The sequence below is a fragment of the Cynocephalus volans genome, chromosome 4 (genome assembly GCF_027409185.1).
Source record: "Cynocephalus volans isolate mCynVol1 chromosome 4, mCynVol1.pri, whole genome shotgun sequence".
Taxonomy (NCBI): domain Eukaryota; kingdom Metazoa; phylum Chordata; class Mammalia; order Dermoptera; family Cynocephalidae; genus Cynocephalus; species Cynocephalus volans.
Window position 1 is genome coordinate 160,035,552 of NC_084463.1, and position 16,353 is coordinate 160,051,904.

At 56.7% G+C, this 16,353-nt stretch overlaps 1 protein-coding gene across 2 annotated transcripts; it reads right to left on the reverse strand.

Moving 5' to 3' along the window:
- Positions 1-1,033: 1,033 nt before the first annotated feature.
- RASGRP2 (RAS guanyl releasing protein 2) lies at positions 1,034-13,326 on the reverse strand. 2 transcript variants are annotated; one of them, XM_063093744.1, is made up of 16 exons: positions 12,798-13,326; positions 12,114-12,216; positions 11,601-11,663; positions 11,090-11,221; positions 10,144-10,294; positions 9,767-9,940; positions 9,385-9,501; positions 8,097-8,378; positions 7,233-7,310; positions 6,875-6,997; positions 6,458-6,573; positions 3,013-3,154; positions 2,730-2,766; positions 2,183-2,353; positions 1,253-1,317; positions 1,034-1,088 (listed from the first exon to the last, which is right to left on the reverse strand). In XM_063093744.1, exons 1-15 carry the CDS (start codon positions 12,868-12,870, stop codon positions 1,259-1,261), a joined length of 1,821 nt encoding a protein of 606 aa, XP_062949814.1. In that variant the 5' UTR covers positions 12,871-13,326; the 3' UTR covers positions 1,034-1,088; positions 1,253-1,258. The 2 variants fall into 2 exon arrangements, with proteins under 2 accessions (XP_062949814.1, XP_062949815.1); XM_063093745.1 differs by lacking the exons at positions 11,090-11,221; positions 11,601-11,663; positions 12,114-12,216; positions 12,798-13,326 and adding an exon at positions 10,493-10,516.
- Positions 13,327-16,353: the final 3,027 nt, after the last annotated feature.

Sequence of the window (16,353 nt, forward strand, 5' to 3'; positions counted from 1 at the left end):
TTGCAGGTAGGAGTTGGGGGTGCTCAGGTTTCCACCTCCAGGACAGTCCCACTGCTGCTGTAGGACATCCCCCAGTTTGAGGGGCTGGGGAAGTAGCTCCCATTCTCAGGGCTGCTGTCTGGAGTCGCCTGACCCCAGAGACGGCCTGACCCAGCTTCAGAACCTTTAGGAAACTCCCAGTCCACCCTGCCCATGCAAACCAGCCTTAGCCTTCTTCAGATAGCATTGACCCCCAAAACCTCCACGCTGCAAGCTCAGGAGGGAAGAGCTGGGTTGGGAGAGGCCGCCAGAGGCTGAGAGCAGGATCAATATGCATTTCCTCTGGAAGTCACTGTCCTTCCGGCTGGCAGCAGCACCAGGCCAGGAGGCTGCAGGGCCAAAAAGTGCAGCCCCCACCCTGATGCGCATGCCCAGTGGAGCCTATGACTGCTTCTCCCTCCACCTTCTCTCCCCACAAGCCAGCACTCTGGGCTGCCCCCTCCCTCCCAATTCCTGCAGTGAGAGCCCCTTTGCTGGTAGTGTTCAAGCAGGGGCCGAAAGGCCACCTGTCAAACTGGGGAATTTTGGCTGTGGGCTGAAGGCTATGGTTATACATGACCACTGGGCTCAGCAATTCTGGGTGCAAAGATACGCCAGTTTCAAGTTTTAGATCCCCAAGATTCTGGATTGCTCAAGATTCTAGACCCTTCCCCAAAGTCTTATGTTCCAAGGTTTTCTGATTCTAAGGTTTTATCCCCCAAGATTCCAAACACATGAGATTCCAGACCTCCCCCAAGTTTCTCTGGCTTCATAGGTCTAGATTCCAAGTCTGTAGTCTTTATAAGTCCAGCCCCCCAGGATTCTAGGCTTGGATGGTCCAGGTTAACTACACGGGCCTTTTTATTCCATCTGGAAAATACAAATATTCACAACAGTCTGTACACCTTAGGGACACCAGCCCTGGTCCTGCCCTCAACGCATGCCACCTTCATGCCCCGCCCCCAGCCCCAGGCTCCTGTCCCAGCCCCGCCCCCTCCCCATCCCCCTGGCTCCCTGCTCTGGTCCATGTCTTTTCTCCAAGGCAGGAATGAGTCTTGATCCAGTCACAGCTGGGAAGAGAAAAACAGAGGTTGTGAGGAAGACTCGTACCCCCAGTGAGGTAGGAGTCTGCTTGGCCTGGGCCATTTGGATAGAGCACCCATTTCCTTGATACACCGACCCCCAACCCCAGACTCAGTGGGGAGGCTCTGGTGCAGGCTATGGGAGGACTCACCATCTATTACAAGTGGATGTCAAACACTCCATCCTCCACCGCCTGCACCTCCTCCTCTCGGATCTCTGCAGGAGAGAGTGTGTCGCAGAACCCACTCCTGGGTCCCTGTGACCTCACAGCCCCTCCCCCAGTCACAGGAGGCACCAGCCCCATCCCAGAAGCAGACCCATCCACCAAAAATCAATTCTCTGAATGACAAAACAGCCCCATTTTTGAGGCTCTTTTTCCAAGTTTTTGTTTTGCCACAGCCACAGATTTGTCAGTGTTGTTTGCTTAAATGTCAATGTTGTGTGTATTTCACATTTTAGACCCCAGCACTTCTGGAAGACTCAATGCAAATGGTTTCATCTTTTCTATTTTTGAGGACTTACGCCCTATGCATGCCTGTGTTTTTGAGGACTAATGCCAACCCCAACGGTTGTGGTCAACTGCCTTAGAGCCCGGTTTAACATAGTTGTTCAGAAGCTTCTCAGCAAAATAATCATTTGGCAAATTGTCATTCAGCAAACTGATCTAAAACCACCAGAGACCCCAAGAGAGCCACTGGGAGATTATCAGGGAAAGGGGCTTTTCTCAGAACAGTCTCTAGAGCGGCCAAAAAAGAAAATGCAGGCAAATGGCTCACATAACACCTTCTAGAATCCTTTGTGAATCCCTCTAACAAAATAAGAGTGTGACTGAAATCTTGAAGCCTCTTTCACTTTTACAATTCTTCATTAAGTAGGGTCTTTCTCCTCCTCAGCCTCAGAAGGTTGAGGGCTCCCTGCCCACCTTCTGGCACCCTTACCTGTCCACCCTTCTTTATTATCCCACTAAAATAAGAGAATTACCAATTCTGGAGTGGTTTCTAGCCTGGATAAGTTAGTACTTGCCACAGTGGCCCTGCCTCCCTCCCTCCACAAGCCACAGCAGCATGAGAGTCCCTCTTACCTGGAGGCCGGGAGCCTCGCCTGCCAGGGCGGGGCAGGGAGAAGCTGAAGGCGCGATGGTGGGTGTGTGTGGGTGAGGGTGCAGACCCCTCCAGACTCACACTCTGGGCCCGACGCCGGCACTCGACTGACAGGCGGTCCTTGCACTGCTTGTGGCAGTTGACACCACAGGCTAGGGGAGGGCAGATGGAGAGCCAAGCAAGGGCCATTAGTCAGAACACCCTCCATCCCATCCTCCAGGTCTGCTCCTCTCCCCAGGTATTTTGCTCCTGAGCAGCTGTCCCACAAAAATAAGAGTTTCCTTCCAAAGTGCTCTCTTCATCCTAATTGACAGTCTATGCCCTCCCCAAAGCTCTCTGTTCCTGGAGCTGCCTCACCAAAATAAAATCCCCCTTAAAGACTATCCCCTCCACATCAATCAGCACTCCTCTCTGGTTCCAAGGCACTTTATTCCTTGGCAATTGCCCCACCAAAATAAGAATCACCACCCAGAGAGTAACTCTCCCAGAAAACCCGTCCCGGAAGCCCTGTCATTCAGTCCATCTCACCTCGGCATTTGAGGCCCTGCTTGTAGATACCCAGGATCTGCAATAGAGGAGGCGGTCGTGCTGGGGGGTGAGGGATTTGGGGGTTTCCTCTTCCTTCTCAAGGGCAGGGACTGGGGCCTTAGAGCCCGCCTCAGGGCCCGGGACAGAACAGCAAGAGCGGCAAGTGAAATTAATAAAGTTTGCCTAAGCTGAGAAGGCGCCGGCAGGGGCGGGGCCGGAGGGGCGGGGCCGGGTGGAGGGGCGGGGCTTGGGCGGTGAGCAGGCTGGGGGGTGGGGGGCTCACCAAGGCTTTGCAGTGGCGGCAAGCGACCGGGCGCAAGGAGTTGCTCTCCTGGAAGTTGTGTACGAAGCCCATGCGGCCGCCCAGCACGGAGCTGGAGCGCAGGAAGTAGGAGACCATCTCCTCCCTGCTGATGCAGCCGTCCCTGGGGGGGAGGGGGGGCGCCTCAGCTCGGCCCTCCCCAGGGCCGCCCACCACCGGCCTAACCCATCCCAGTGGGAAACCCCCTACCAAATAAAAGGTCCTCACCAAACTCCTGACTTTGCACTTCTGGTACAAGGAAGAAAAAGAGCACCGGCCTAGGAGTCACACAGATGTTGTAGCTGCCACTAACTAGTTGTGTGGTCTTGGGCAAGTCACTTTCCCTTGGTTTCCTTCTCAGAACAATGGGGATCATATTCCTGCCCTGCCCACTTCACAGTTAGTGTGCAAAAAGGGCTGTGCACTTTCCCATGGAATCATCAGCCCAAAGTGTGCTCTGCGCAGCAGGAGCCCTGAGAATTAAGAGCTCTTTAATGAGTTCTGGGATCAGGTGCACCCGGTCTCACTACTGCATAATCCTGCTAAAAAGACACCTGTACTTTCCCACCGAACCCAGGGCTTCCCACAGAACCCCGTTTTTCACCAAAATATATTAATTATTTTATTATTATTTATTATATTAATATATTTTAGGGAAAGAGTGAACACATATTCTGCACACAGACATCAGTCCAAATCCCAGCTCTACTTCCCAGCCATGTGCCCTGGAGCAGGTTAATCTCCCTGTGCCTCAGCTTCCTTATCTATAAGTGGGCATAATAATAATTCCTACACCTCATGGGAATTTGTGAGGATTAAATGAGATAATGCACATGAAGTGCTCAGAACAACAGTGTCCATGCAGGGAGTACTTTCTCGGCCCCCAGGAGCTATTTCCATCAGAGATGTCCCTCATTTGAGACTCCCATCCCCTGTATTTGAGTTTATAATGTGATCTAGGTGGTTCTCAAATCAATGGAGCATTGGGAAAACTGGCCATTTAGAAAAAAATAAAAACCTAGATTCCCACCTCATCCTGTGCATGAAAGCGCTGAATTGAGCACACTAATGTAAAATATAAAATTATAAAAGTGTCTGAAAATATATGAGAATAATTTTGTAATCTTGAGGGGCTAGGGGCCTTTCTACACATAACACAAATCCAAGAAGCCATAAAGAAAAAGACTGACATATTGAGCACACAAAATTTTTTAAATTTTATATGGAAAAAGACAACATAAATGACAGACAGGAAGAAAATATTTGCAAACACGTTCAACAGCAAAGGGTTAATATCCATTAACAGGGATTCTAAAAATCAATGAGAGAAAGACCAACAAATCCAGTAGAATAATGGACAAAAATATGAACAGGCAATTAACAGAAGAAATATAAGCGGCCAATAAACATATGAAAAGATATTCTATTTCCATTAGTATTAAAGAAATGCAAATTTAACCAAGATACCATTTGCCAATGAGACTGGCAAAACTGTAAAGCTTATTATAGCATCCACTGTTGGCAAGGAAGTTGGGAAACAGGCATTTGTACACTGCTGATGGGGGTGTAAACTGGGACAACCTTGTCTGAGGTCAGTTTGGCAGTCTCTCTCCTAATTTAGAATATGCATATCTTTTGATCCAATTATCCCACTTCTAGGAATTTCTCCTACAGAAATACTGGCCTGAGTGCATCGGTCAAGGATGTTCACAGCAGCATGGCATATAATAATAGCAAGAAACTGGAACAGTCTACCTGTCCATCAGCAGGAGAATGCTTAGGAAAATGATGGGCCAGCCACACTCTGCAGCTGTTCAAAAGAATGAGGTAGTTCTACATGAATCCACATGGAAAGATGTCCACGGTAAAGGGTTAAGTGGAAAACAAAAATGAACACAAAAAAAAGCATGGCATGCGGTTCCGTCAAGACAGTGATTTTTTTTAAAAAAAAGAAAGAAAAAAAAAAGAAAACCCACTGCTACAAATACCTAGATGCTGCTTAAAAATATATGCAAAATTGGGCTGGCTGGTTAGCTCAGTTGGTTAGAGCACAGTGTTATAATACCAAGGTAAAAGGTTCAGATCCCCCTACTGGCTAGCCGTGAAATTTAAAATATATATATATATATATATATATGTATGTATGTATGTATGTATGTATGTATAGTGCTGGTTTTTTGTTTTTTTTTTTTCAAAAAAAGATGACTGGTAAGGGGATCTCAACCCTTGGCTTGGTGTTGTCAGCACCACGCTAAGCCAGTGAGCAAACCGGCCATCCCTATATAGGATCTGAACCCATGGCCTTGGTGTTATCAGCACCACACTCTACCGAGTGAGCCATGGGCCAGCCTTAGTGCTGGGTTTTGATTGATACCCAAACAGAGGCTGGGCACAAGGCCCAGGGCCTGCATGAGGTAGAGAGTTAAGGCTGAGACCCCTGCATGAAGCTGGGGCCTGGAAGGTCTCAAAGGGCTGCACCCTCACTGAAAGGGTGGCCTGGAAAAAAATCTAGCTCCTAAACCAGGGAGATAATAGAACTCTACCTCTGCCTCAACTCTGGGAGAAAAAACAAAGCAGCTACAACAAAAGCCATAAGCAGAACTGGATTTACACTATAATCCTGTTCGTCCATGAAACAGACACCAAACAAACAAAATCTCTATCAATCTGCATGCATGGGAAAAAATGACTGGAAGGATACACATACTGCCAGACCATTAACACTGTTAACAGTGTCAATCGTGGTAACCTCCACCGGTGGGAAAGGAGGGAAGGAACTTTCACTTCTTACTTTAAACACTTTAGTCACTATAAATTTATTTTACTACACGGCTTTTTTTTTAACCATGGATTTTTGTAACAGACTTTTGAAATACAGGCAACATTAGAAAATAAATTGACCCAGGACGGACTAAATTTTGATTGGGGTTTTGTCTGCTCAGCAAAAACGGGGCATGAACATAGTGCAGGGGGCATGTTTAACCTAACTTCGGAGAACCACCTGTTTTTCCGAATTGTCTGCACATGAATTGTTGATAAGTGGGTGCTGCTAATTACAGGTCTTTCTTATCTATTCATTAAAACAGGCTACCCAGGAGCTCAACTTGCCCACACTTTTTGCCAGCTGTGAGCTCCACAAATAAAACAGCACTGATGGAGCAATAGTCCCCAGGCCAATGTCTTTGCAAGATTCAGGCGGAGTCCCCCATCTGTCTGAATTAGTGAGGTAATACTGTGCCTCCACAGCTGGCAGCCTCCCCCACCAAAAGAATAATCATAACAGCTCCTCCCCACATCAGCAGCATCTCTGGCCAAGATCCAAGATCATCTGGTTCAGTGGTCTCATCTTGCACATGAGGAAACGGGAGCCCGAGGGGGAAGTGAGCCAGGCTGCCTTCCCACTCCCCCAGTCCCCACCCCTCCTCACTGGTTCTGGTCGAGGTCCCCAAAGGCGCTGAGGTAGGGGAAATTTCCACGGATGATCTGGAACTCTTCCTGTGAGATGTGGCCATCCCCATCGACGTCAAAGTTCCGGAACACAGACTGGGGCACATGGGGGTGGAAGAGGGGCGGACAAAAGCAACATTACAAAGGGTATCTCAGAGATGCCTCCCCCACCACCTCCCTTTTCCATACCCCCATCCCAACCCCATCCATCGGCACCCCCTCAGGCCCCTGCAGCTGGCCTGCCATGCCCTGTGCCTCCTGGGGACTGAGTGCTGGTCCATGAACATGGCACTGGTGGTGGCTGCCAGGGCAGTTCTCTGGCAAATCAGCCTTTACTGACCACCACTTCTACCAGCAGACTTGCTCCCACACCACTCAGGCTGCCGAGGAGTCTCACCTCCACCATCTTCTCGATATGCTCCACCACGAGGGCCTGATCCAGCTTGGGTTTGGCCGCTGAGGTCCATTCCTCTAGCACTGGGGGCCGTGGAGGCGGGGTGCAGCTGGTGGGGCTGGTTGGCTGTGGGGATGGACAGCCCTGAGCTAGGGCCAGAGGGGAAGGAGCCCAGGGCCCAGGGGACAGAGAGGGGACCCCCTTGGGAGAAAGGAAGCCTGCCCAAGGCCACTGCCCCATCCCCAAGGCTCCTCTGTCTAATAAGCAGGATGGGTGAAGTAGCATGTAAGAGCTCTTCCTGTCCTCACATCCTGGGAGCCTCAGGTGGGGCAAAGTGGGGTAGCAGGGAGTCCCCCCTCACCGAAGACTTGGAGCGTGGCTCCCGCTGCAGGGACAGCTGGTACAGCTCATCCTCCGTCTGATATTGATCCAGAGACACCTGGGATACACGGTTCTGTTCACACCCCGGCCCCTGCTGCTCTCGGCAGCCCACAGCCCTCTAGGTCCACCTAGAGGCCACAGCGCAGCCCAGAGCCCAGTTCAGAAGCTAGACTCAGGACAAAGCCCAGCTGAGAACACACCCCAGAAACCCCATGCCAGCCTAGCACACAGACTAGACCACAGCTTGGCCCCAGACTGTGAACACAACGCACTGCCAATCTCTCAGCCAAGAAGCCAGGTCAGAACCCAGCCTTGAGCTCTGAAATTCACCAGAATCCAGCTCAGATTTCAACCCTGATCCCAGCCCAGAGACTGGAAGCAGCTAAGAATTCACTCCCAATCCTACAACCTAAGCCCCAGCCCAAGGTCTAGAACCTTGTCTAGATCTAAATCACAACCCAACTCCCACCCTAGACCTCACACCTGAGGGCAAAGCCAAGCCCAGGACTATACTCAGAGCCCAAGACAGTGTTTAAAAACCATCCCTGCCCACAGAATCCAGCACTTGGCCCCAACCCTTAAACACAACCCACTGCTAGAAACTCAACCCGGTACCCAGGCTCAGCTTCAAACCCAGTTTACAGCCAACGTGCTAGCCTCGAGATCGGACAGGCCTCAGGCCACAGCTCCCGCCAGAGCCAGACCCATCTCAGTGTCCACTCCAAACCCTAGAGCACAGTTCCTTGAGCAGAACCCAGAACCCAAGGCCAAGCCCACCGCCAGGACTAGGTACAGCCATCAACTCCTGGTGCCCAGCCCAGTCTCCCTGCCCCCAGCCCCTCACCGTGAGCAGGCTCAGCAGGTCGGGGTTGGCCTGCACTGGTGGCCGCAGGCTGGTCACCATGGCCAGCTCCTCCAGGATGGTGAAGAGCTGCTTCATCTTGGCCCCATTGAGCTGGGTCCGGGCAGGGTCCAGCCAGTCAGGCAATGCCAGCTGCAGGGCCACCAGGTCCTTGAGGTGCACACCCAGGATGGGGAAGCGGAAGCCCACACAGGCTGCCAGCCGGCGCCGGTAGTTGCCATAGTTGCCCGTGGCCGTCACCAGTTCCGTCAGACCTTCCCAGAGCTGGGGGCAAAGGGCAGAGGATCACACATGTCCCACTCAACCATCCTCCCCACCTTGGCCCTGGAGATGTGGGAGCAGAGGAGTCAGGGTCAGGGATAGGAGAAAGGGTAAAATCCTTCCTTACTGTGCCTTCAGCCCCTGGGGGTCAGAGTTCATAGGTCATGAGTTAAAGGCAACAACCCCTGCCACACCTCTATACCAGGCCTGGGCACAAGTTGTCACCAACATTTACCAGAAGAAGAAACTGAGGCTCAAGGAGGCAAGACAGCCCAGGACAATGACCTAGAAGAATGTTCTGAGCCGCATTGTCCGTAACAGCAAAAACCAGAAAAACCTCAAATGATCAACAATAGAACAGATACATAAGTTTGGGTAGACTTAAAATAAAATATTATATGACAATAATAATGAAAAATTGCTCCACGTAACAGAATAGAAAAACCTCACACAACCATGTGGAATGAAAGAAGCAAGACATTAAATAACCATACCACATGATTCCACTCGGAGGAAGTTCAAAAACAGACAACGAAAAACTCCACACTTTTGGGGGCACATACTTATATGGTAAAGCTACAAAGCAAACCAGGGTCTTCATCACAAAAGCCATGATGCTGGTTACCTCTGGTGGGGAGGGAGTTATGCTCTAAGGTGCTGGGAGCTTCAGGGCCTGGCAATGTTCTATTTCTTGACCTGGGTGGTGGTTACACAGGTGTTTTCTTTATAATTTTTCTTTAAACTGTTCATATGTTTTATATACTTTTCTATATGTATACAACAAATATGTTTTAAAAAATGAAAAGAAGAAGAAAGCACAAGCCTAGGGGTCAGACAGACCCCGGTCTGCCACTTTCATTGTGCCACCTCACAAAAGCAGCTAACCCCTCTGAGCCTCAGTTTCCTCATCTGTTAAATGAGGACAGTAGTGCCCAGCCCCCAGTGCTGCTGGGAGGCCTCAGGGAGGCCAGACCTGGGAAGCACTGCACCGCCCCCCAGTCCCAGGCACCTTGATGGTCTCAGGGCTGACATGGCTGTGGGTCTCCTTGAGGCGGGAGATGGAGCTGTGACTCAGGCCTCCGACCACCGCCATCAGCGTGTTGAAGTTCTGCAGCTGCAGCAGCTTCTGCGAGGCAAATGGGGAGGGTGCGGAAGTGAATCACTGAGGGGACCCGGGATTTAGCCCAGCCTTTCTGGAGAGGAGCAGTGGGTTAGTGAAAAGCAGGGACTCAAGGGGCCGGCCCGTGGTTCCCTTGGGAGAGTGGTGCTGACAACACCAAGTCAAGGATTAAGATCCCCTTACCAGTCGTCTTTAAAAAAAAAGAAAAGAAAAGCAGGGACTCAGCCTGCCTGGCAAGGGGGAAGGCTGGGGTGTAGGGAGGGACAGGCACCTCTGCCACATGGACGAAGTGTGTGATGACCAGGGCCCGCTGCGGGGCTGTGGGCTTGCTGAGAATCATGAGCTGCACCCACTGCGAGACACTGTTGAAGAGGGAAATGAATCGCTCCAGGACGGGGTTGTCCACAGTGCAGCCGTGAGTCACGAAACTGTGATAGTCCTGGAACTGGGGGTGGGCGGGAACGGCCTCAGCACCTCGCCAGCCTCTCCCCTCACCAGTGGCCACTCCTCACCCTCCAGCTGTCCTTTGGTGGTTACACCAAACCCCCAAGACATTTGGTGACCCAGCCTACTCCAGCAACCACCCTCTCCTGGGACCCCCCTGCCCAGCCCACACTAGACCCTTGACCGCAAGCCCTTGGGCCACACCAGGATCTTGCAGAAAGAGCGGTACTCCAAGTACGTGAGATGTTCGGCCAGCTCCATGGGCTCCAGGTGGTCGAACAACAGGGACATCTTGCGCTTTTTCTGTCCCATGGGGTTCCGCTGGGTCACCTGCCGCTTCCACTTGTAGGTGGGGCTGGGGGGGCAGGGGTAGTGAGCCCTTTGCTAGAGATGCCCCATGCCTCGTGGCCCCAACTCACACAGACACGCCACTCAAGCTGACTGAGGACCTTCACAATGCAAGTCACTGTCCTAAACACTAGTGTCCCCAGTCCCAGCAATTCCTCCACATCTCCCCCTTGTCAAGCACTCAACACGTTTATGGTCAACGTACTCTGTGCCAGGCACTGTGCTAGGTGCTGGAGATACAGAGATGGTAAGATACAGTTCCTGCCCTCGAGGAGCTCACAGCCTACTGAGGGAGACAGACACAGAACGCACGATCACAAAACAGCTGACACCTAGACAGAGGTCTTTGTACAGGAGCGTGTACAAAATGCCATGGGAGAACACGGGCGGGAACAACAAAATCTGCCCCGAGAGCCCTGAGCCCTCAGAGCCTGCAGAGACTTCACATTTGAGCCGAGTCTTGGTAACATGGAGAAGGAGGCAAGGGGAACGACATGAGGGAGCACCACGGTGGGAAAGGATGCAGGGGCTCAGACAATGCGAGTGGACCCATGTAGCTGCGGTATGAGGTGCGCGGGATGGGCGGTGGACTGTGCAAAATGAGACAGGAACACCGAGCTGGCCTGAGATTACCAAGGGCCTTAATGCCCAGACAAGGCGTTCTGAAGGCAATAGGGAGCCATGGAAGATGTATAGGCAAGAGAGTGACATGACCTCACTCATTCAATTTAACAGACATTTATTAAGCGCGGATGGTGTAGGATGCTGAGTGCCCCCCAGCCCTCTGAGCCCCCCCACGCACACGCTCTCGATGTCGATGAGACTGCTGTGCCGACGGTTCCCTTCTTGGTCTAGCAGAGCCTTCAGCTCCTTGATCTGCTCAGCCAGCTCTGGGTTCAAGTCAAACTCCGCTGGGAAGGCTGAGATCCAGTACCTGGCAGAGGGGCAGAGTCACCCAAGGCAGCCCTTCCCCCACCATCCTGGGGTGGGCTGCCCAAAGGACTAATTGGGACTGCAGTACCCCAAAGAGGGGGGAAGAGCCTCAAACGGTGGTTCCCTGTCTCCCAGCTCTTTCCTTCTCCAAGTTTACAGAAACCTCTTGAGACAGCCACCCCAACTGGGCAGATAAGAAAACTAAATCCGGGATGGAGGAAGGGGCAAGCCTGCAGCAGCTCAGCCCACCTGGACAGAATCAGTATTCAAACCCACATGACCCAGCTCCCAGAACAGCACTCTGTCCACTCCTTCAGGCCAACCTGGAGCCTGAGAAAACAGCGCGAGAGGTGGAGCGAGAGCCCAGGAGGAAGACTTGCCTTACCAGGTGGCACGTTTTCACCTGCAATGAATTCGAGTTGTCCTTCCGGGATTGTTGGTAAGTGAAGGAGAATTAAGGAAAACAAGGATAGGGCCTAATTCTAGGAAGAGAGGCAGGAGATGGGGCCTGAGTGCTGAGGCAGGCTGAGGGCGGGGCCTGGTTCTAGGAGAAACGCTGGGGGCAGGGCCTGGGCTCTGCGGCCCGGGAAGGGACTGGGCCTAAGCTCCAGCAGGAGGCTGAGGACAGGGCCTGGGTTCTGGGACAGGGGCAAGAGGCAGGACCTGGGCCAGGGGCAGGCGCAGGCCTTAGACTCTAGGGAGGACGAGGGCAAGGCCCCGGCTGGGGGTGGGGGGTGCTGCTGCGTCGGGAGGGGAGGAGAGGGCTGGGGCCTGGGTTTTAGAGGGAGGCTGGGGCCAGCCTGGGCCTGGGATACAGGAGCGGTGGGGGGCTTGCACTCTAGGATGGGGCTGGGCAGCGGGGCTCGCTCGTGGACCAGGCCCGCGAAGGATATATGTGGAGCAGCTTTGCCGCCAGCTGAGAGGACGGGATGTACCAGGGGTGCATCATGAGGAACATGCGCACCAGCTGCGGGTCCCGCACCTTCCCGGAGTCATCTACCTCGGAAGGGTCAAAGAGAAGCGGGCTGACCCTTGGTCCCGCAACGATGATCCCTAAACCCTGCCGTGCAGCCCGACGGGTGTCAGGCCCCTCGGGCCGCACTCCTGCCCCCGCCCACCTCCTGCTTTCCCAGGACTCGGAAACCAGGAGGCAAATTAGAAGGAAAAAGTCGGGTGGGAGAGGGGTAAGGCAGGATCCGAGGGGCTGGAGGAGAGGAGGGGAACCAGCTGGGGCGGAAGGACCCTGGGTTCCCCGGAGTCAAGGATCCAGAGGCCATTTCCTGAGAGCTCGGGGGAAGGGGAACCCCTTCACCACATAAGCCTCCCCCATCAGCCGGAAACAGCTCCTAGGCCGGAGATAGCGAGTTCCTCCGGATCCCGGGGACAGACAGATAATGCCCTCAAGTGTCACAGTCTGGGACCCTGGCCCCCGTCCACCGCCGGCTCGGGAAGAATGGGGAAGGGCAACATTCGACCTGTCTGAAGCGTGCGCGTCTCTGCACCCCCTGATGCAGAGGAGGCTTTCGTTGAAGAGACTGCAGGATGTGGAGCTTGGTGTGCCCTCCCCTAGCACTCACCGAAGGCTTCGATGCAGCCGCGGAGCAGCTCCTCCACCGTGCAGCCCTTGTCCAGGTCCAAGGTGCCCGCCATGGCCTCAGGCGCTGGTGGGCTGGGCCCAAGCTGAGCTCCGGGAGCCTCCCACGGGGCTCGGACCAGACAGACCCCTGTCCCGGGAGAGGCAGAGCGGGAGTGTGCGGAGGCTCAGGCCGGGGGAGCGGCCCCGGGGGCTGGAAAGCGGCGGGGCGGGCACGCCCCCTGCTGGGCAGGGGCGGAGTTGTCGGCCACTGCCGCTCCCGGGGTTAAACGGTCCGGCCCGGGATGGTGCAACCCTCCAGTTGGGAAACCGACCCGCCGAGAGGCTTCCGGCCTACGCTCGGAGTCACAGGAGGGCCAAGGGACTCTACGGGGATGGGGACGAGCCAGGCCTTCGGGGGCTGCTTGTTGCCCCGGCCTCCCGCAGGCCCTCTTCTCCTCTCGCCCTCTCCCCAGAGGCACCTGCAGCGCCCCGCAGCCCGGCTCTGCGCCCCTGCCGCTTCCTCCCTCACAGCCTCCCTTCCCCCGCAAGGTTATTTTGGGAACCCAGAGCCTGAGGGGACCTCGGAGGAATTTCTCCCTGGGATGGGCGGGGGGGAGGAGAGAACCCAGGCGTCCTGCCCGCATCGCCCCCTCCCGGGCGCCCAGGGAGGGGAGGCGGGGCCGTGGCGGCCCCCAGGGGCCTGCCCTTGGGGAGGGGCTGGAGTGGAGAGGAACATTCCTGGGGCGGGGGGAGCCTGCTGCAGCCCGGAGGCGGCAGCGGGAAGCCCGAGCCTGGGAACCGCGCGCTCCCTAGCCACCTCCGTGAAGGCCCCAAGGGCCCGGACTCAGCCCTTGCCATCTTCCTCCCTAGCCCGGGTCCTGACCCGGGCCCCGACCCGCACAGGCAAGCTGTGAGCGCACACGGAGTAGGGTGCCCAGAAGGGGGCGCTAGCGCCCTGGGGGTGGCCGATGCGTGCATGACACCCCCAGCAGTTCCGGTCAGTGGCGGGGTCATAGGCACCTTCGCAGGGACAGACACTCACCCCACACCCAAATGTTTCTCCGGAGGCCAGGGAGCTACATTGAGGAACAAGACACCCCGCTCACACACCCCGGGCCACAGGCACTCGCCTCTCATCCTGTCTCACACACACAATGGCACCCACACCCCATGCACACCTGCACGAAAGAACCTTCGGGCACACACACCCAGCTCGTCTACCCAAGAATGCAAACCCATGGAAGAGGTCGTCTTCCGGACCTACTGTTCAGTTGAGCCACACCAGCCTCGAGTCCCGCGGCCACAGCGGCGCTGACATCCGCACACGTGTGCACACGCGACACAGTGCACCTCCACGCATGTACACTCTCCCACACACATGCACACACCCCCGTGGGTGCACACACGCCCATTCTGCCGCTCCCCCCCAACGCACACACACTTCACCCGCGGCCCAAGGCCCGCCCTGCGGCCCCAGCACCCTGACTCTCTGCACTCCCAGACCTCGGCAGATCCTGCTCCACAGAAAGGTACCCGGCCCCTATACACACTCCCGCAGGATGGGGGTCGGGGGAGTCCCTCTACGGAGTTCTCAGACGGACTTTTTCCTAGGAGCCACCCAGGGCCCTCCCCACCTGGCTCCGCTGCTTCCTCGCTGTGTGACCTTGAGAATCACTTGGCTTCTTGGAGCCTCAATTTTCTCATCTGTCAAATGGGGATTCGCAGGGGAGGACCCCACTGAGATGGAGCTGGGAAGAGCCGGGTGCGCCGTGGGTGCCCCCCTCCCGCGGGTGATGCAGAGCGCCTCAGCTCTCACTGCAGCTGTCTCCTACCCGCGACCCCGGCCGCAGACTCCGCACCCACCCGCCGCCCCCAGCCCGCCTGCGCCGCCCTGGGGGGCCCCTAGGGGCCGCGCCCTCCTCTGCCCGCGCTCGCTCACTCACTCTTGGGACCCGACGCAAGGAGCCCGCACCCGGCCGGCCGGCGCCACCTCTGCGCTCCCGCCCGCCGGCCTCGCTGCGGCTGCGGCTCCCGCCCGCTCTCCGCGCCGCGGCCCCGTTCCCGGCTCCCCGCAGCCCCGCCCCCTCGCCGCGGCCGCCCCCTCCCCTCCCCTCCCGCCCCTGCGCCCGGCTCCGCACCGCCGGCTGCGCCTCCCCCACTGGGGGCTCCCTCGCGCCCCGCACGCGGCGGTCCCTGCGGCAGCTTAACCCCTCCCCTGCCGCGCCGCCCGGGGAGCCAGGGCCGCGGGCGGGGGGCTGCGCCACCGGCCGCGCGGGGGGCGGGCGAGCGGAGATCACGGAGGGGGAAACTAAACTGTGAGCCCCTCCCCCCACCGGTCGCCCCCTTGCCCCCCGCCCTGCCTGGGTGTCGGGCGGAGGAAGCCGGGAGGGGCAGGAAGCGGACTGCGGTGGGGAAGGGGCGCCCCGCCCAGCCCAGCCCCCGGCCCGGGTTCCTGTTTTCGAGACAAACGGTTCCCACGGGGCTAACCCGGCCCGGGGTCGGGCGTCTTCCTGCAGGCGGCGGAGGCACAGGCCTGCTGGAGGTCGGGGGCGTGGGGGCAGCGGGTGGTTGTGAAAGTTTGGGGGAGGGGCTAGGACAGGATGGGAGCATTTTGCGGGGAGGGCCCAGTGGGGAGCAAGAATGAAAAACGCGGCTACCTGGAGACACGGCCTCGATGCCTGGGGATGGGGTGAGGGGCTCCAGTTCACACAAGGGGCCGGGGTCCCGGAAGCCTGGCTCCCCACGGGGCCAGATGGAAAGGGGCAGCTGCAAGTGGCGGTGCGTTCTCCGCAGCCTGAGGACTGGAAGGCTGGGCCCCGGCAAGGAGGAACTTATGGGGGGCAGCCGCAGGCGGTTGGGGTCCCCACAAGCCGGGCCTAGGGGAGCCGGTAACAGTTTCCGGCCGTTTGGGTTCAAACCCACTCACTGTGAAACCACCGGCCCCAAACCTCCCTTCCGAGGCTTGCCCCTCCCTGCCTCGGGGCGGGGGAGCCAAGACCTCCCGCACCTCAATCTTGGTAACGTGAGACCTAGAAACAGGCCCTTTCTGGCCTCAGTTTCCCCATAATGAGGGGCGGGACAGTGGCCTAGCCTAGACGATCTGTGGATGTCCCCTTCCCTAACGCTGCCCCGACTTTGGATGGAGCATCGCCGCCTGCTAAGAGACCCGTGAACGCCGCAGTGGGGCGGGGCTAGGGGCGGGGCCAAGAAGGCGCCAAGCCTCCACGAGTTCCTGCCCTCCTGGGTCCCGCCCGCGACAGCGTGGATCCTCGGTAGTCCCGGAGGCTTCAGCCCAAGTCCCGGCTCCCAGCCCCCAGCCCCGGTAGGTCCCACCCAGACGGACGCCCCGCCCCCGGCCAGCCAGGCTGGCCGCTGACCTAGTATGGACACAGCGCTGGGAAGAGAGGCGTGGAGGGTGACGCCGGGGAAAGGGGCTGGAGAGTCCCAGGCCCCGCCCCGGCGGGCGGTCCTCTCCACTTTCCCCCCACCATCCCCCCGTCCCTGGAGGCACCTGCCGGGGTGGGGGATATGGGGGCGATTGCGCAGCTGCCGTTGTG